Source organism: Lineus longissimus, chromosome 19 (genome assembly GCF_910592395.1).
Source record: "Lineus longissimus chromosome 19, tnLinLong1.2, whole genome shotgun sequence".
Classification (NCBI taxonomy): domain Eukaryota; kingdom Metazoa; phylum Nemertea; class Pilidiophora; order Heteronemertea; family Lineidae; genus Lineus; species Lineus longissimus.
The window spans coordinates 11,373,770-11,394,820 of record NC_088326.1 but is presented as its reverse complement, the minus strand read 5'-3'; the positions used below and the strand labels follow the sequence as shown (position 1 = coordinate 11,394,820).

The following is a 21,051-nucleotide window of genomic DNA, read 5'->3' as shown; positions in this document are numbered from 1 at the left end:
TTAGATGGCGCTGCACCTTATAATTGATTTGACATCTAAAAACAATTTTATTATCAATATTACTATTTTTCCCGATAAAATGAATCGATTCTAAAACTATAAGTGTATAATATATTTAGTAGCTACTAGGTTTTATGAGATGATGAGATTCCCCAGGATTTCCTCATCTAAATATAGAAATATTACGAAATCATGAAGTGAACCGCTGATTGGTTGATGTTGACGCTTGTTCTTAAAATAGCCTATTGTAAACATTACCGCGTGTATAAAAGATGTGGTGCAATAAGCAGACGACATATTTCATCAGAAGCCACAGTGAAAACCATACAAGTTGTGTCACGGGCGATTTCAGGATTGGATTTAGGACTTGTTCGAATAAATTTCTGAAAGTTTGATTTCATGTCCTTCACAATGATGCCTCTGAAATACCGACCACCTTCGCGAATGTCAATGATGCATCATTCCTCAACAAGGCGCCGACACCGGCATCATCATCGGATTTTCTCCCCCGACCAGCCTCGACAGTGCGCCCCTAAATACGTGCCTCACATTGAAGCATGGGATACGAACGCCAGTTTTTTCAAGGGCCGAGGATTGCTACAGCAACAGAACGAACGTTGGGACGAAATTTGTCTCGCAGTCAGAAAATGTTAACCTATTCATCAGCGAGAACTTCTCCGTCAATTTGAGGCAATGCGTGAAACTGATAAAACTCATCAAAGACAATTCTTCTGCTGGGCTGGTCCAGTGCGAATTTGACCCCTTCAGACGTTTTGACAAGATGACTCTCTCAGACGACGCAAACAAAATCAAAGATCTGCCAAATGCCGGGGGAAATTCTATGGTCTCCGAGGTTTTGTCTTACGAAATGTTGAAGAGGACTTTCGGCGCCGAGCTTCATAAGGTAAGAGTTTTAAACTTTCAGTGTCCCCTCTTTGATATGATATTTTGAGATAAATACATCTACTCCACCTTTAACTGATGAAGCGAATAAGCCTGATATACCTTTAACTACTTGATGGTCCCACAACAGTACTCGCAACCCACTCCAGTCCCTTCATTGGTCGCCTCTCTCGGAGATTCCTGCGGGAGATCGAACAATGGTATAGGTGTTCACGTTGGTGTTTCGGGGATTTGCGAAAACTCCCCAGGAAATATCTCCCGGCAGCCATTCAGCCAAAACCACACAGACACTACTGACCAGAAACCGTGCAGGTTTACCTGATCGTCCAGTGTCCTCCGCGGGGTGTCCTTGCTCTTTCCGCGCTGCCGGCGGTAAAGGCAAGTGGTCCTTCAAAAAAGGTCGGACCAAAAAGCTGTTCCTTGGGCATGGCCAAGTCCGTCAGTTGTTCTTCATTACATCGTACTCCAAGATCACATCCAGTGTCCTTGGTGCCTTTTGTCACAATGTGCACTGGAGAAATGTTGGGACCATTCGCATGCCCCCGCCGCGCCTCTCCCATACACTCCGGACGCAGTGGACCGGCCTCGGCCCTCACATAGAGGAAGGACGGTCAGGATGACGAAATTGACTGTACATGTATATGAGTCTACCCTCCCGTGGCCCATCCTACGCTCTGGATGTTTTGAATGTGTCATCATTCTCGCTTCGCAACTCATTTTCATTTTGTCTCTTCAGACGGAGATGGAGGTCGTCTATTTCCCGTATGGTGGCGCCATGACCGACTACACCTGCAAACTGTTCGACACGACAGTTGGCGTCTCGGTTACCAGAGCTATGAAGTTCAGCGGGGAATACACCCTGGAAGATGCCCAGAGGATATTGAACAAGAAGTTACATGGTAGGTATCGTAACCTTAATTATGGGTTTTAATTTTTTTAATTCTCTCGCTTTTTTTATCAGGAACAATGTAATGTAACAATGAAGCAAATTATCCGCAACCTCCTTTAATTGTTATTTTCCGTTTATCTTATTTCAGGGGTCATCCGTTCAACCCAGACCTCCCTTGAGAAGTGGTCCAAACAGATTCTCCATATATGGGCAGAGACCAAGCACGCAGCGAACTATCTGACGCAGGCCTATGACGCAATCAGTGACGTCACGAAATTCAACACTGTGGTGTTAATTACAGTGGCCAATCACAGGAAAGCTCCGGAGATTTTCTATAACAAGTGACAAAGCAAAACTGTTATACAAAGGCCTATTACAGGTAGAATATACATTTGTGCATGTGCCTCTCACTGTGTCTGGCTCAAACACGTCGACACAGTACATGTAACTAGTGAATAGTATTTATACTTTTCTAAATGTTTTCAGCAGTGTTTTATCTATTGTCTTTCGGCCGAAAGCACTTTTGTTTATGCATTTACATGTAGATATATGTTGTAATAAATGTTGTATTTTATAAATCTGCTTTCTTTGCCGATTACCTATACAGCACCACCAAAATACCAAATATGGAATCAGCCTTCTGGGCTTTCGTAGACGAGGTCGTTGGTCACATTCGAACAAGTTTTTACTCACTCTGACGACGGCTTAGCATGACCTGGTATGGTTTGGGCCAAACAGTCAGGCCAACGTCCCCAACCAGATTAACCTCGGATCCAGGAGCTACCGTGACGTCAAACTTCTGAAGCAAAGTGGCAATAATCACAAAAAGTTCCGCCCTAGCCAGCGTTTCTCCCAAACATCTGCGCATGCCTAGACCGAATGGCACAACCATTTCCTGTTTGGCGATGATGACTTCGCCGTCTGCGTTCAGGAACCGCGTCGGGTCGTAAACATCCGGGTTCTTCCAGGTCTGAGGGTTCCGGTGAATGGCGTAGATGTTGGAAAACACGATGCAACCTTTCGGAATCTTCTTTCCTCTGTATTCCACATCCGTTGTCGCTGCGTGTGGTATAGCCAGCGGAATTGGTGGACACAGCCGAAGCGCCTCAAGAATACACGCATCCAAATATGGTAACTTCTTTCGATCGTCTGCGGTGGGGTTTCTGTCCCTGCCAATGACGTCGTCGATTTCTGCATGGACTTTCTTCAGGTGTTCCGAGTGTTTGAGAAGATAGACCAGAACCCAGTTTAGTGATGACCCGGTTGTCTCCGTCCCTGCCGCGACGAGGGCCAGCGACATCCAGATCATGTCTGGGTCCTTGTGTTCAAGAGCATCCATCTGGTCTGGCGTCGTATTGTGCATGACACGGATGATGTCATCCATGATGTCCCGGATGTTGTTCTCGTCGAATTCCTCGAAATGACGGTTAATCTTTTTATGCACGATGGCCTTGTACGTGTCACGTGCCTTTAGGAACTCGGTTAGCTGTCCACGAAAAAAAGGCTGCGTCCATGGAAACAAGTCACCAATTTTCGACGTCCCGACCCATTTTACCAAGTTTCGGGTGTACTCCAAATGCGTGGCAAAATCTCCTATGTTAGAGCGATCAAACTCACCATAAGCTAGTCTGTATATCACAGCAGTGGCCGTCATGTAGAATTCGTCTGCTGGGTTCACGGGGTCTAGTCCGTCACGTGTCTTCTCCATCAGCCTCGTTATCAATTCCTCCGCCTCGCTTTCAATCATTGGAGAAATTGGACAATCCCGATCATTGACAAACTTGACGATGCCTTCGCGGAGTGTCTTGCGCTGGAATCGCTGTCCAGGACATAACGTCTTGACGGCAATCGGAGTCACCCCTGATTCCAAAGCGTGGTCAAATGAATCAAAATGGGGCCTACCAGAAAACGTCACAGCCTGTCCCAGAAAACAATCTTTCATGGCGTCGATACTACTCAACACAATCGCCTTGTGACCTCCCAACCATATCGTCATGACGTCACCATACGTGTCGCTGAGCCTCTTTAAACTTTCGTGCGTCCGCTTTCCGAGTTGCGGGATGTTTCCGACCAGAGGTAGTCGAAATGGCCCCGGGAAGGACTGCGACCTGTCCATGAGAGCTTGGATTACGAACACCATAACGACGGCGATGAGGAACACGGGGATGGCCACGGACAACTCCGGGATCGTCAGAAGACTAAGGACACCCATGCCGGATTGAGGCAGGATAGCGCCGTCTGGTGAGCTGTGGGGGAGTTTGAAAACACCTGCTAATGTCCGTACGTGGCAGTTAGAAGACTGCTAATATCTATCTGTGGCAGCTAGTAGACACCTACGGCACCAAGAAGACACCTGCTAATCTCCGTCCGCGGCTCCTAGAAGGCACCTGGTCATGTCCGTCTGTGGCACCTACAATCATCCACCTGCTAATATCCGTCTGTGACAGCTAGCAAACACCCGCTAATATCTATCTTTGGCACCTAGCAGACACCTACTCATGTCAGTCTGCAGCACCCAGAACACACCTTCTAATGTCCAACTTTGAAATAACTGCTAGAAAACTCCAGCTGAAGTCCGTCTGCGGCAACTCTGAGACACCTGCTCCTAGGTCCGTCTTCTGGCATTTTGCGAGCGACATTCACTTGAGCCTAAGACACTTATCCGTCTTCTGATATCGACCGATCGATCGACAATTGTAAATAAATCAGATTCGATATCATACCGGTGTATATTATGTTGAACAACCTATATGCACGTGCGTGAGCCTGTGTCCGTCGAAGCCTTTTAATACGATGACTTGCACAAACATAAACTGGTAGGCCTCGGCCTTGTCAGGCTGGTCATACATTGGCAGTGGGCCCTATTTAGAAGTATATACAAGTATGTCAAAAGCTTCAAAGTTCTAATGCATACAATCATTCAACAACCCATGATTTGGAGCTTTTTTCGTTCGAGGCTTTCATCATTGGCATTCACAAGTTGGTCGCTTAGTTCGCGCAGTGACCGAGCACAAGCTGACAATGTCATGCTGATTGGAGGATATTCGTAAACAGAGCCAGGAAAAGTGGAAGTCACAGTTATCATCAAAATAGAGTTGAACTTAAAGGGAGACCAGTATAGATGAAGGTGCGCCTGATTATGAAGTGGCAGATAGGTGGCTCTGCATGGCACACTATACATCGGCATTACTGATGCATAATTGCTCTATGAAGCACGCCTCAATTATTAGAAACAATTTTTAAATATTTTAGTTTAACGTAAGTGTATTATTTTTCACAATCATTCATTAAACTGTAAAATAAAAGCGAGTGACGACATTCACCTTTTGGAACACGCCGAGACCTAGTCTAGAAGCCGAAATGGTCAACACAATATTTGCATCATGACTTCTTTGGCGTCATTGCGGTACTTTTTGCCACCTGCCAGACAGTAAAGGAAGAAATTAATTGAGTAATTACACAACCAAATGATAGACAAAGCATAGGTCTGAACGACGTACAGCTTTCTCCAATAAACCTGGGTAAGGTCGTATATCTCAGCGACGGCGGGGATTTTCATTGAAAAATGATTCAATCTGTACGGTAAAGTCGTGATGACGTAGGCAAAACTAACGAACAGGAGCATGCGCGTTAGATGCTGCGTGTCAGTTCTTTTCTGCGCATGCCTCGTGTCTAGCTTTCGACGATCTTTTGAAGCATTTTTTAGTGTGATTATGATAAGAATGTTGCAGGTTAAAATGACGAGGAAGGGTAGGACTGTGCCAACTACTGCTTGAAATCCTGCTGAAATACCTCCTATGACTTTGAATTCTGGATCAGGGACGGTAATTGTTACGGCGTAGATACCTGAAAGGATAGCATGGGAATTGAATACAGCTAATAGGTTTGGGACCCTGACGACAATAGCAGAGAGGCCTCTAACATAGAACGTATACAAAGAAGGGCAGCACAGTTCGTCACCCGGAACAACCAGCCCAAAACTAGCGTCATGGAACTCTTGAGAAATCTCAACTGGGAACCCTTAACATCACGACGGAAAAACCAACGCCTCATCCTTTTCTACCTAATAATAAATAAGAAAGTCGAAGTTCAACTTGACCCCAATCTGATCAACCCTGGAAGAAGGAACAGACTAATTCAAACTAGATGCAACACCGACGCGTACAGGAAATCTTTCATCATCCGTACAACTTCCGACTGGAATAGTTCAAGCGCAGACGCTCGCGGGGCTACTTCACCCGCAGCGTTCAGGGCATGCCTCCCCAAGGCATGCTACTAACAAACCTTCCTCCCCGCATGCCCACACCCCCACCTCGATTATTATACGTCGACAGACGGCCAACCGAGTAATTGAAGAAGAAGAAGAAGAAGGGCATCAATCTCCAGGCTACACACCACGTGTATATAGATTTCAAACCATTTTCCTTTAAGCATCAATTGCATTAACTTGTTCCCAATATCTCCCTCGAACTGATATTTACTGGGCAGAAAGACCTAACCCAGGGCATAAATCCATAGAATTTCTGACATGACCACGATAAGTTCGGGATTTGGGGGTCCTAGGTTTTTGGGGTCGTTTTTGTTTTAATTTCACGGGTCCACCACGTTTTAGGGCTCAGCGGATTAATTGGATCCCCAAATCCACGCCGGTGATCATATCAGGCTCAAACTTCATCAGAATGTTCGCCAGAAATAGCTGGCCCGCCCCACAAATGAAGCCTATTTCATGGCGTAGGGGGAAATTGGAAATGGGCTAAGCTTTTTTCTAATAATTTTAAAGTTCTTACCAAGTTGTCTGTCCTTGAAAAAATGCACTACATAAAACAAATGACCATTCAGGACCGCTACGGCAACTGTGAGCGCCACCACGGTCGCCCTGGCCCGCGACGCGGTGCACAGCCGCTGGGCGTCCATCGGAAACCAGACAGCTAACAGACGATCGATAGACATCCCCGCCAGAAACAGACCAGAGAGGATACTGCTGGTGTACAGGATGTACATTTCGACCCTGAAGCAAAAAGAATCCACGCAGTATAGCAACCTCCTTTAGCAGGGCTACGGAAAAAGATACCACGAATGTTGTCTTTGGCCGCAAAGTAGGCGCCATACAGCGTAATTATCAGCTTTAATAGGAAGTTACTGATCCTACTAGGAAGGAGTGAAAAAAGTTGGAAAAAGTTGTGAGCCAGGACCCAGGCGATTAAATTGTCCTTGTTGAATTTGTGTCATACCCAAGTGTCGACTTGGCCCAAGTGTCGATCGCATGGCCAGGGAGGGTACAAGGTTAACATTGACCGCTGCATTACCTAAACCACCATAGGGGTTCTTCGACGATCCCGTATTCGATGAGCACCTTGTTCAAAACGATCGCAAGAATCCTCTCGAGTAACAACGCTGTATCCACTACACCCATGGCTGTCAAGTAGATGCATGTAGAAAACCTCTTGTTGTTTTTTCGATTTGCTACAACTATGGCCAGTATGTTACCCGGTATACCTACGATCATCGGTATCAGCCAGAGGTACATGAGATAGGAGATGTCGTCGGTTTCTGATATGTCGAAATCCGCGGCTGCCGTCGCCATTGTAGGCCTACTGATGATCGTTCATGAAAATATTCACAGTGAGAGCAACAAATGTTGCGTAGAATTCTCTCTTCCTGACATTCAATTCAAATCGGAAGATTTGCTAACGACCTCAATCTTTATTGGAAGAAAGGTATTTCCAAATGGCAAGCTCAGCGTTGACGGTGACGTTTACGCCTAGAGGGAAGGTCTCTAAACATCTCTATTGGCTCTCAAGGATGTCTGTTCATCATGCGAAGATGGCATGCATGTATTTCTCATTCCTAAGTAGCACTTTAATGTTGATCTGAGACGACTTTACAACACTAGTCCTGGGCGATAGTCACACACTAGTCCTGGGCGATAGTTATACATCTATAAGTTGTCCGTATCGTTTAGAATCACCAACTATAGCATTCTGGCACCAGTAGTTTTCAATATACTCCGCCTCTCGATACGAGGAAGGAGTAAAAACCCTGATCTCAGGATGCAACCATAGTTAAAACAATAATTAACTTCATACGCATTATTTGATTTGCGTAAAGTTTCTCATGTTCCAAGAACATCAGCTGCCCTCCCTGTTGTGGAAAAAGCGAAGCTAAAATTCACGATACCCACGCGATACTACGCGAGATCAAACCTCAGCAGTTTCTAATTTGATGAACAAAAGTCGTGATATCTAATGTCATATCTAAAACTAATTTCAACTGTCATTTTTATTGCTGCATATCTTCTGATGTCTATTTCTGTGCCAAATAAAGGAATCGAGCATGTGTACAGCAAACGCAGTTTATACTAAATATATCATAACTATTCTGAGAGGATAGTAGCAGCCATCATATCTGGAGTTGACACCTAACTGATAGTTAATGTTGTTAACATTTCCATGGGTTGTTTTTTTGTCACCCTGTACATGTACCACGATGACTGGCAGCTGTCACTGCTACAGAACCTGCCTCATTGAAACGAGATAGAGCCCTTATCAAACATGAAGAGTAATTTTGGGAGCAAGATTGCACCCATAAACCCCTCAGCCCTCGGACTACAGGGGTTTGTGTGCAGGGCCGGGGAAGCGAACGTCAACCCCCGATTTCTTTAAGATGGTCTTGTTCATTAGAAACGATAAGAAACGTGTATTTTCATCATTAAATCGGCTTTTATTTCGTCAACTTCTTCTTTCTACAATAGCGTTGTTGCAGTCGCAGAATTCCTGCTGGGCCGTGAGGTGGCCGAAGACAAACTAACTTTTCTCCCCAACACGGTTTTTTGAGACCCCCGGACATTCATCTATCGGTGACTCAGGATGGTACTTCCATTTGGAGATATTCTCTACTGGGCATGAATACATTTTCTTTTTCTTCATATAAGGTGCGGTCATATTCCCGGTTATCGTCATGGTGTATCAATGCCAGACACCAGTGCAGACACCAGACCACATCCTGCAATACTGTCCCTTGCACCAGGATTAACGACAGAAATTCTGGTCCGCAGACACAAATGTCGAGGGGAAACTGAGGAAAACACAACAGGTTCTCAAAACGACAAGCCGCTTCATCTCCGCCAAAGGACTGAGTTAAAGCTGGGCTGGTTGAACGAAGAAGAAGAAGAAGTAATGATATGTCAAATCGGGCCGGGCACTTTACAATACACGCATGTGGTTCCTGATGCACTTGACGAAACGAACGTCGAACTGAACTGATGTCGAATCGAAAATAAACTCCATGAAATAGTGTACAAACACTTCAGAGTTACTATCTTTAGGGCGAAGGGTGGTCGCGTCTTATCAGGGACTGGCAGGGACTTGTAGGAACTTTTTGAGCGCAAGTTGACATGGGCTGATATTTATAAGACTAGTAAATGCTTCTACTTTAAACTTCATGTACATTTACACCATCTATCTCTGTAGAAAACTGTACTAAAAGCATTTACTAGTCTTTATAAATATTAGCCATGGTTGCGAGTCTGAGCAACTAGACCATAGCCTCTTCTGAAGAACAACTAGAATAAAAACAAAGAATAACACAACAGAACTGATTTATAGAAACTTTTATTAGTGAATGTAATAAAGTCGTAAACTCACAGTCATATCGACCACGGACTCCAGGGGTGCCGACCTAAACAACGTACGGGCTGGTTCAATCAGCTTTCTATCATACATAAAAAATCGAATATTAAATCTTTTTCTTAAGTAGCAGGGCATGAGAACTGGGCATCGAAAGACAAGTTGTGTCAGTAACGCTGGCGTTACCTTAACTGGGTGTTATCTCCTTCAGTTATCGCCAGCGTTAGTGACCAAATCCCGTCTTGAACAACCGGCCCCTTGCCAAGTTGACTATTGTTCATCGTTACCTCTCAGGCTCGGTAATGGGGACACCTCTCTACGAAGCACTTCACGCATGTAAAACAAAAGACACTTCTCTTCCAAACGACTCGACACAACAGTTCATTCCATCCCATCTTCCGCATCTCGATCAAAATGCTTTCACGCGGGGGGGGGGGGTTAGTTCCATGTTCTAGTTCTATCATAGGCACCGTCACTGGCCGCCATTTTGGCTCATAGAACTTGAAATCCTACAGCAATTAGAACGCCTTTAAAATAAACTAATTGCCGATTTCAATGGCGGGAGTCTGTTCCCTGGTAAACAAAGAACTGACTCCTCTCTTTGAAACTGGCGTTTACTTCGTTTTGAACAAGTTCTAATTGCTTTAGGGTTCGTTTCAAGTTCTTGACAAAGAGAGGGGGTACGTTTGGTCATTAGAACAGCTGGGGAAAATAGAACGCTTTTGATTTGGTACATCAAGAACCAAGTACTATAGAACCAGAAGACATTGAGACCACACTTTGAGACGACCTCCTTTCGCACACAACAGCACACGCACGCACGCCTAGTCATCGCCAATCATTATTTTCAACACCAGACTCATTAGCAACATTCAATCACCTTCAATGTAATAACGAGCTCCATACTTCAGACACTCGGTACAGCAATCAACAATTGTATCTTCCATAGTCATTTCTGTGAAATGAATATGGCTATGCCATGCACACAACACACGATGTCTCAAATGCGAATACAATACATACTAGCCATCTGTCCAATCACAAACAATCATTTTTGCAACTTACACGAAATCTCTGTTTTTGGTAGGAACACAGGGAGTGGAACATTCCAATTCACTACACACACATGCATTGTCAACAATTCTCCTTTTCCAAGGTGGCGCCTCTTGCGGCGGTCTGGTCAAACCTCACAGTGTTATCATTTCTTTTGGCGTCACGGCTGAACTTCATGACCTTGAACCTTCAAGCCTCGCACTTGATTACACTTGTCAAGTGCCAACTTGACTAGCGTACTAGCATGGCTTATGCGTAGGTGCAAAATACAGGTTTTATACTGACCTGCCCTCCGCCACGTCGCTACAGTCGCTATTTGGTTGGTTTGACAGACAAGATTGGCCTACCCAAAAACCGGACCACAAAGAGGGGCGCTGATATGGAAAAGAGGCAAACTGTCCAATCTCTCTCCACTCTCCCACGCAACATTCACTCAGTTGACAACCTCTGCTCATGACTTAGATTACGATTGTTTATTAACAAGATATCAATTGTCTAAAAGGTTGGGTATATATTCCATGGGAATCAATGAAATGATTTTTTTCTCTAAAATAATGTGAATGTGACCACTGAATTGCGGTTCTCGTCGTCGGCACCCCCAATCGGTGGGATCTGAAATCTTAACATTGGAATGCAGAAACTCTGGTGCTTTGTACAATATGTCAACTACCAAAAATGGATAAGAGCAAAAATGACTAAGAAGGGAGTCATCGATGAGGCGATATGCTCCTGTAGTAAAAACTCGAATAGCTGTTGGGGGCATGTGATTTTTACTCTTGCAGAACACGTCACAGGTTATTATTGTCTGAATGGTGAGACCGCCACCAAAATGTGTAATTTCTCAAATAATCCAAAAATATTTTTCAAACACGTTTTCTAAATTTCAAGCAGTTGTCAGCTTTTTCGCAAACCGCTCACAGATTGATAGCAGTTTTTGTTAGGATTATGGGTGTGTGCAGGGTGTACATTGTACATTTGGTTTTGTTCTTGAAAGAGTACATGTACACAGGTCAGGGCGTCTAGATTTCACCAGTATAGGCCTACTTGAATATCATATTTGCCCTCGTCCACCTTTGTCTTAACTTAACTAAGCAGTTCCATACGAACTGTGTATAACAGTGAGTGCGCTTATATACGCATAACTTGTGACGCATTGCGAATTGCTGAAATAGAACACAGCCTAATGCACCAACCTCGGTGTGAGATATGTTGGTTTTTTACATCAAAATTACTTCCAGTAGGGCCGTAACTTCTCAAGTAGGATCATTGAGAAACCTTTACGGAGTGTAACGGCAGCCCTACATGCAATCCGTAAGCTATATCAAAAACTGCCTCAGAATGTTTTAGTCCTACATATCAACACTTTAGTGACACGTAACGACCAAAATAGACGGGTCATTATCCCCACGTGATCGCTTTGGTTGGTCACCTGTCGCGTGAGGCAATGGTGTGTCCAGGGGCTACAGGTTGGTCATTTTGAATTGCTGAAAGAAGTCCACGGGTGTAGAGGTTGTTGGGGTTCTTGTCTGCCCTGGTGGCTTGACCTAATCATTCTATAATTAAAAGCAGCAGCTCTATTAAACCAATTCGCAAAGCAAATATTATCTACAATTCAAAAACCCTCTCACAGCACGCTTTTCGGTCGGTTTTAAAAAACCCTCAAGATTGAGAGTGTTTTAGGGCCGATACACAGGCTTGCTGAAGGAGGATGCGAATTAATGTATGTTTACATGAAATATAACAATATGAAAGAATCTCTGGCGATGGTTAGATATAAAAATTGTAATATACAACATTGAAAATGAAACGAAAATTATATCGCAGATTTGAATGAAAAATTGGAGTGAATTGAATGTACAGTGATCATTTAGCCATTAGTGATGAACATAATGTATAAGTACTAAGTGTAGTTTATTGCCTTTCAGAGCAGACGCATTGAATGTCATGTATATGTTTCCTACAACGCTTATACGACTAAAATAATAGGACAGTACACCTTAAAATGGCAGCCTCCAATCTCGCGAGACACTCAATCACCCCGATGACTGGTTGTAAGAGTCCATCATTTCAAGGTGCTTGTCCCTACTTCTAGTCCTCCTTTACAGTAAATTAGCTACAGTGAAAAAACTCTTGTATTTCTGTCATATCCATCAGATTTACTGATTTCATATTCAAATGAAAATAATTACTAGTAACCGGACTAGGGTCAATAGATCAGACACAAAAATACTTTTACCAAGAAATAACTCTTGTAAAAACTTTACTAAAAACAAAGATAACCTTTTGACGAAAACCTTTAAAATTTTAACATATACAGCAGTGTTAATGCATCACACGCCTACATTTGTAACAAGAAAACGATGTATTTTTCATGCGGGCAGAGGTGTGAGCCGACTGTCCCGTGCCGTTCAGCACCAATCTTTTTTCGTATTTTCTACTAAATCCCGATAAATATAAACTGTAGTAAAGAACGTCGACACCTTTTTCATGACTTTTTCTCACTAGCTTTTGATCCTTGCTGGATCTCTCTCAGGAGCGAGGAAAAACAAATTTCACGAAGCATACATACCGTACAAGGCAAGAATTTGAACTTGTCTTTTATTTTTACAGCCTCACTTAGGTCTTATTTCAATGTTGACCAGAGTCAACTGACTTGGAGGCCACAAGGAGATATGAATGAAGTCTTAAATGAAGTCTGGCCATGCCCAGCAGCGCCACTTCGCCGCGCAACGATGCGACAGCAAGTGCGCAGTGGCAATATACAACGTGAGGGAGGAGGGCCAGTCCATCAGCCAGTCTCATTACTCATCTGATAGCGGAAACCAACCCTTTGCTCTACATCTGTGACCAAACCAAATACAAGTTCTTGGAACTGCATGACGAAGATTATATTAAGAGACCACACAATGCGGCATATGCAAAATGTTCCTTCTTCAGTCACTTGAGCTTTTTGAGAGGAAAGAGGTTTGAACTGGTTTTTGACCTAAAGGGAAGTAATGGTACTGTATCCCACAACCCCAACTGACAGAATGACAGAAGGCTCATTCTGCTGAGCATACCCGCATTAGAGGTTCACAGGGCACTCTGACGTACCACGAGGTAGCATGCATGTCCACTGCGAATTTCAATTTTGAATCATTTGTGATCCTTGGTAACAATAACCTACACTTGAAATGTCCCACACCCAACTACTATACACAATAACGGGTTAACACATGGTTTTCCTCAATTTTAGTATCTCTGGCCGAACTAGCACGTGCGAATTCTCACCAGGGCGCAACGTCCGAGTTTCCGTAGCCTCGACTTTCAAAGTAGCAGGACAATCGGAAGTGGTTGCCGCCATATTGTTTTCTGCGGTGCTATTTTCAGCCGTCTGACTGTTCTTATTGGTTGGTTCGTCCTGTGACGTCACACTCTCAGCATCACTAATATATTCAGTGTCCGTATTGCATTCTGAGAGATGATCCAGGCGGGGTGAACCCTGTGCGGAATTTTGCGGACTATCATTATCTTCTTGAGGGTGCATCTCATCAGGTATTGTCAGTTTCCCAGCTGACCTTGACACCGATGAGTCAATATGGTCAAGGTCACTGCCGTCTGATAAACAACGATACGTCACACGCTTTTTGATCCTCGGTCCCAGGTCTGATAAGTTTCTATGCATAGGTTTATCAGGATTACGCACTATTGGAGTATTAGGCTCACTGGCGTAGTGTTTGTCCACTAAAATTGGACGAGGTTTAATTATTGACCCCGAAGGAGGATGAAGTCTTTGATAGAACTGTAAATGAGGATACCGCGGTGGTGGATGTTGTTGTTTCCATTCTTTTTCTAGTTGTTGCTGTTGCTTTTGCTGCTGTTGTTGTTGCTGTTGTTGTTGCTGTTGTGAAGGTTGAACTTGTTCCTGTTGAGCCTTAAGTTGTTTTTGCTGCATGTCCTGCCACATCCGCCTGTCCTCTTTGTACATATCTATCAGAAGGTCCAGCTTCGATTCTACGTCCTCAACCTAAAATAAAATATGAAGGAAATATTCTGTAAATTCAGCTACAAAAAACCAACATATCTCATGCTAAAGTTGTCCTTTTAAGCATTCGGTGAATAGACTTTTGTTGAGTAAACACGCATGCATTGAAATCATAATATTGGTTAGCTTTTACCTACCGATCTTTCCACTTTGACCACTCTTGATGCTAAACTAAATTTTGAATCGTAAACATCCTTGGATTTTGAGCCTTGTTTTCCAAGTATTTGATCGAGTCTGGAAGAGAAGACCATTGCATAAATACACAACTTTAAAGGATTAACTCGCCTATGAACTGGGAGTTTGAGGATTGATTCCTTGTCGTGCAGTTAGGTGACTCCTTCTCCACGGGAGGGGCACGATATCTACAGAAAGTGGTCATTGTAACCACTGGACGTTTTACTCTATTCAATGAAGGAAGATAGCTTTGAGTTAGAGATGATACCACAACATTTTTACTGGAAGTACATGTGTATGGAGAAATGGTAAAACGCAGCAACTTTCCAATGAAATATTTTTATTTCATGACTGTGACAATTTTAGGCTTTTACTTTATTTCTGTGCCCTGTATACACCTTTCCAGAAATGGGGCGCTGAGTGTCCGAAATAGTGATGTCATAAGGGGAAACTAGGCTTTATGGGTGAGGGACAAAGGAGCTAGTCATTGTTGTCCAACACACTTGAATGCCTTTAATGACGGACAAGGGGGAAAAAGTTAGTTCCAAGCAAGCCAATTTCGGGAAGCATACATGCTTCCCGAAATTGGTGGCTTGAATTGGAACTAAAGTACCTTTTTGATGTTGGCTATTTGCCACTTACTATACTTACTATACATGTATAGTAAGTGGCAAATAGCCAACATCAGAAAGGTACTTGTACAGTAGCGCATTCTAGAGATACGCTGTAAAAATACGAGTTTTTGTGGTCTTGAAATAACTTTTACTAGGGTTTTTCAGCAAACACAAAAACCTCTAGAAGTTTTTCAGAGAAACGAAAAACCCTTTGAGGTCTTTAACAAGTTCAATATCCTTTTTTGGTTTTTTCACTTCTCAAACCTTTTAGGGGTGCATATTTCTGTCAGCTGAAACACCATATAAAGATTTTTCAAAAGCTCTCAAAACCATTACATGTATTTTGGAGAGTGTAGGTCACCTACCTTCCCTGTAAGGTCTTTATCCTCGCCAGCATGTCCACGTGACCAGCGGAGTACTGTTCAATCACATCCTTGACGTCATAAGGTCGCAGCGCCTCCTTGAACTTCCGGCGGGAGACGAAGTATTGTATTTTCCTGATTGCCCGTATGGCGCGCTTGTGTTGCTCTGTCAGGGTGGTGACACCGCCATCTTGGTAATTTTCGAGATCTTCTGCAAAAGCCATGCGAAGTTAGGTGAGATGGGAATCTCTTGTGAGAGCTTCGGTCCCGGATATGACGATTGTAGTTTGCGCATAACTGACCAATCAGCTAACAGAGCCAGCACAGCTAACAGAGCCAGCAAAAGACGTTGCACACCTGATTATGCATGATTTACGTCATTTGTTGGCTCTGTTAGCTGATTGGTCAGTTATGCGCAAGCCGTACCATCTGCATTTCCGGGACCAAAGTTCTTAAGTGTTGTATTCTCACGAGCCCCATGTCAGTAGGAAAACGATATAATAAATTATCCCCACCTCCTTTTTTACATGCTTGTATCCAGAACTCGCAATATGTTTCCTTGGTTCGATATGGTTTAAAGAAATTTTGCCATCCGAAAGTCAAGTGATGCCACGGTTTTGGTGTCGAGATTTTAAATTTAGTTCGATTGAGCACATACACCTCTTCCGATCATAATTTTGCGTCATCGTATTTGTTATGTTTATGAATCAACGACGATAACAACAAGTGCAAATGGCCGTGCACGTGGTGTAAGATACATCATGACACATTAAGGCAACCGCTAGCTTCTTCAGTTAGTACCATAATTACTACATGAAACTACACGAAGTGATTTAAAAGTGTTTTCAACCAGCAAACCTATAATCACCAAACTAAAGCGTGCAGTGTATTTTTAGTAATGATGGTTATACGTGGCACAGTCAAAGCGTGCATTATTGTTGTACCCGAGATGAACATCATTCAAACTTAGAAAACCAGTGGCAAGTCATAGTATTGCTTTAAGTCTTTATCGTTTTCTCAAAAATACTAAACAGTCCAGTCAGTTCAAAAAAATATTCTATCACAATCATTGTTCGAATTGTGTAACAAAAAACTTCACCACGGTAGCAGTCATCAGTAAAATAAAATGGCAGTTCTTACCAGCATAACTTTGCATTTTTGTTATTTGTGTGACGATCGGAACTGGTTTACTAATCAGCTAAGCTGATGAACTTCTTTAATTCCTTTCCATTAAATGTCTGAATAGTGAATTCGCTGCTCGGATTTTCGAAAAATTGCTTGCAGCATTGATTTCGCCAACGAGCATTCAGGTATAGCACTAAAAATGTCGAAACGTAGAGAGGTCATTGAATGCTTGCATTCAATGGTGTTAGGTTTACCGCAGTGTTTATAGGTATCGGGTTTACCTTTAAGAAATACGTGCTTACCTTTGAAAGGAAATCAAGACACAGTAGTTTATTGTGAGTAGCGTGAGGTGTATTTAGTAGTTTATCATTTACCCCATCACATACTAGAATACTAGTAGGAAGTAGGAAGCCCTGGTTTTAACATATTGTAATCATGTGAAACACAACACCAAAACCTTTGCACACTGTGATGAGAGTGAAACCTAGCGGCGAGATCTCAAACTAGTGATTAGTTGTGTTCTGTGCAGATAAGCTTAACGTCTCGCTGCAACACCTAGTTTTCCTTACCACCCTTCAAATACATATCGCTGCCCCAAAAACCTGGTACAAGTCCTAAAACCCAATGCGAATGAAAAAGAGACGACGAAAAAGGTGATACTCGCCACGTGAAAGAAAAAGATGCATTTTTACTCTCTACTCTCCAAACCCTTTTTAGTTGGATATACAGATCATACGAGTAGTTTGTTTACATATCATAATTTGGTGGATGAATGATATACATGTATACAAATATTTGCTATTTTTTCAGATTTAGTCAATGATTTATTGCCAAATATAGTTCTCCACTTATGCTTTTGAATCAGTCATTGAACAACTGGATGGGACTAGCTGTCAGGAAAGGAGTCCACATGCAAATTGCCTTTTCACCAGGGTGACCAGGGCCGTAGCTAGCTTTTCGGTCGGGCGGGGGATGCCCCCTCCCTCCGCTTCTCCTCATTCCTGCTATGCCCCTGTTAACCTCATGGTCAAGAATCTGTAAAAAGCAAAAGGGGCCTAGTTCATCAATTACACAACAGCTACGTACCCTCCGAGTCTTTTCTCGCCAGTGACGCCACAGAGTTTTCTTTACTGACAGGGGCGTGGTCACCCATCGCCAGGCTTACGTGACTCCTATCAAATGAAAACGAATTGATATATTAGCTTGGCCAAATTCGATTTTATTATTTAGATTACTATCATCAGAGAGATTATTTGTTTCAGCAAAGTTGCATGCATCATAACTGAACTACGGTACAGTGTATACCTGAATTTCTCTTTTCCTTGACCACCAGTGATTACGAACGGCGTACCTAATGTATCCGGAGAGTCTCGGTCTAAACATTCCTATCTATCTTCACTAGCAAATTACCCATCTTGAGGGCAGATTGAAGTGTGCTATACCTTGAGTTGTATGGGTTAATTGATTGAATGATAGTCAAAATCGAACAAGGGTTCATGCGCGGCGCTGGCGCCAGGTGAAAAACAACCGTGAGTGGATTCGGGCACCAGCGCTGCCCTTTAGTTTTTTCAAGTGCTATATCGGCATAAAAGGTTGAAACCCTATAATTACCAAGCGAAAATGAGCTAATGATGATGAAGTCATGCAAGAGTTAAAAGTGAACAGACAAAAGGCGTGGTTTATTGATACAAAATATATAGCTGAAAGAATTGTAGAAAATAAGTAGAACGGAATGCAGTGTTAAAATTGTTATGGGCAAGATGGACAGGATTTTTGTAAACCGCGTTATGATGAGAAAGGCATAGCAACAACCTGGAAATGATTTGATACTTTAACTCCCGAGATGCCAGGAAAACGCATCTTGAGCTGTTAGATTTTCAGATGTTCTGGGAAGGGCCCAGGCACCTATGCAGGTGTATTCACCAATTGATAGTCTCTAAAGACTTCCACCTACCCCCGATATTCACCCCTCAAGCTCAGGCCAGGCTTTGCTCCTGATTTTGTACGCGTGGACCCCATAGTACGCTAAAAAGACTTGATCTGCCGGGGAAAAATCATGATGGCCTGGACAAACTAGCTCAGCTTTCCAACCCACTGTTTAGACAGTGCCAAGTCCTAAAGCAGCAACACACTGAGAAAAAATTCCGAATCATTTATTCTCAGAGCAATATAGGCCTAATGCCATGGCCGAAAATGTAGAATGCTAATAACAACGTCTGTGGTATGAGCAAGTATCTTTGTAGGCGCGATAAGGGCAAATTTGGGGCTGTCGATCAGATACGGTATAAAAAGCATTCAATTCGTGCATTGTGGGTCGGGATGGATCTAGTCTACTGACTGGCTAAACTAAAATTAAATTACGTCATTCATCAAAAATATCTAATCGTCTTTTATCTTTATTCGTAAATCAAACAGCGCTGCATAAGAGAAAATTGCATTGGCGGCTATTCTAAATTGTATTGCGAGAGCTTGACGATGTCACCTGCATGACCAATAGAAATGTTCATTACATCTCCGACGGACTCCCTTTAGCCAACCACACCCCGCCAACACCTCATCCCATCTCAGACCAACCATAAACTGCCTGGCTAAAATACAGGTATAGTTCGCGGGCCTCATCAAAATATACATTTTTGCAGTCTAGCTTCGTTTCACTTCGAGAGTTCCACAAAATACTACTAAAAAACCCTCTTGTGTTGTCCTCGGATTCTAAACGACACTTCTGTTCTCAATCTCCCAATGAGAGGACTAGCTACCATGTGCTGCCTCTAAACCGGAAGAGACCAACCGGAAGTGGTCAAACGTACGCTAGTATCACTAAGCAACCGCTACCAATAGCGAGGCTAGGAGATTGCACTGATTTTTTATAGCGCGTGCTGCCCTCTAGAGCCACCATCGATACCTAAAACTCGACCCTGCTGATATGCATACACTATTGCCTGGTCAAGTTGCTAAGTCAGCATCAGAGACAAACGCCAGCGTTAGCTAAACTGAGCGCCCCCTTCAGTAAACATCAGTGAGGTAGAATTACAGGACTTAACGCCAACGTTAGCTGCTAACACTGATGAGGGCTGTTATGTTTTTCTGTGAAACTTTAAGCGTGCGTCAGTGCAGGTGACATGCGCCGTTTAAAAGAATTCAAAGAAAGAGGCCCACGGTGGGGGTACCGAAAGTATACGATCCTACCTACGCAAGATACTTTTTTTAGATTTGAGGCCACGAAGTGTGGGAAGAATACCAGGGTTTCTGAAATGATTGGAAAAAACCAGTTCCTATATTTAAGGTCAAGGTCAGAGATTGGTGCCGAAAGAATAACCTTCAGGCCCCTTTCACGTTTTTACGACTGCATTGAAAGGACTATAAGAAACCTCCGCGAAATATTCAATCAGCAGTCGGTCGTGAAAGGGGCATCTCAAAGAGATTTCGCATTAACTGGCGCTGAAATTTAAGAAAGTATTTTGATTAAATTTTGATAGTGATAAAGATGGATAGTCCCTGTTTGGCAAAGTAAGACGCCAGCTTGAATTTTCTCTCGCGATTCAAACCAATGCCAATTTCTTCATAATCACGTGAAACGAGATGAAAATTCATGTACCCCAAGACTTTTTCGTTATTTTGAAAAAAATAATGATTTCTAAACACAAAAAAGGTATTTTTTTCGGGCGGACGAGGGTAACTAGCTTGATGTTTCTTGATCCTTTCCTTGTACGTTTTGGGAAACATTAGATGCTCAGCTAGAAGCCATTCCCATGCAACATGGACATTCAGGTCGGCTCAACATGTAGTTTAGCTAAAGCCAAATAGGCGTCTCATGCTAGCTAGTTAATAGGCCGCCCGCTAGGGGGCTATAACGGCAAACAAAGACGCAGCCTAAACAATATTGTAAACTGGAAGAAAGACAACTGCTGATTAGTTAGTTTACGACAATGATGTGAACATCATATTAGCCATAGGTAATCGAAAGACATCGAGACCACCATCAGAATCAAAGGTCATTAGTTCAGGTCTAATTTTCCAGAAATGCTCTGGATATTTACCTTATACCCGTATGATCATGATATACCGCGAATTTTTGTTTACCCCACGCAAATTGTTCAGTCAAGAGTTTTGATTCTATTGTGTTTTTTTCAACGTAGTGTAAAAGTTCTGGAAAATGACTTTTGAGACTATCGTTCATAAAAGACTTTGAACCAAGATGGCTTCTGAGAACTTTCCATTGCGCATGACTAGAAGTAGCACGTGATCGACGTCAGCGAGTCCTTATCTTGCAAAGTGGGTTCTT

The 21,051-nt window shown here is 43.0% G+C and overlaps 3 protein-coding genes across 9 annotated transcripts in view; 1 reads left to right on the top strand and 2 right to left on the bottom strand.

The window, feature by feature from the left end:
- Positions 1-454: 454 nt before the first annotated feature.
- LOC135502823 (AAC-rich mRNA clone AAC4 protein-like) lies at positions 455-2,370 on the top strand (the record flags this gene model as incomplete). The annotated part of the gene is made up of 3 exons (XM_064795927.1): positions 455-904; positions 1,640-1,802; positions 1,941-2,370. Coding segments are annotated over 3 exons (810 nt in total), but the record flags the coding sequence as incomplete, so codon positions are not given.
- On the bottom strand, positions 1,808-4,572 carry LOC135503031 (cytochrome P450 1A1-like). The gene has a single exon (XM_064796295.1). The coding sequence runs from the start codon at positions 4,002-4,004 to the stop codon at positions 2,478-2,480; it is 1,527 nt and encodes a 508-aa protein (XP_064652365.1). The 5' UTR covers positions 4,005-4,572; the 3' UTR covers positions 1,808-2,477.
- A 4,814-nt stretch (positions 4,573-9,386) lies between these two features.
- The window catches only part of LOC135503327 (potassium voltage-gated channel subfamily KQT member 1-like), a 138,156-nt gene continuing 126,491 nt past the window's right edge, over positions 9,387-21,051 (bottom strand). For 5 of the 7 annotated variants that reach the window (XM_064796863.1, XM_064796862.1, XM_064796865.1 and 2 more), the window contains 5 exons: positions 19,956-20,015; positions 17,856-17,941; positions 15,648-15,855; positions 14,632-14,728; positions 9,387-14,476 (listed from right to left, as the gene is read on the bottom strand). In XM_064796863.1, coding sequence (XP_064652933.1) covers positions 13,679-14,476; positions 14,632-14,728; positions 15,648-15,855; positions 17,856-17,941; positions 19,956-20,015 — 1,249 coding nt within the window. In that variant the 3' untranslated portion in view covers positions 9,387-13,678. The remainder of the gene's footprint in view (positions 14,477-14,631; positions 14,729-15,647; positions 15,856-17,855; positions 17,942-19,955; positions 20,016-21,051) is intronic. The other 2 variants (XM_064796864.1, XM_064796867.1) reach the window with 1 other exon arrangement.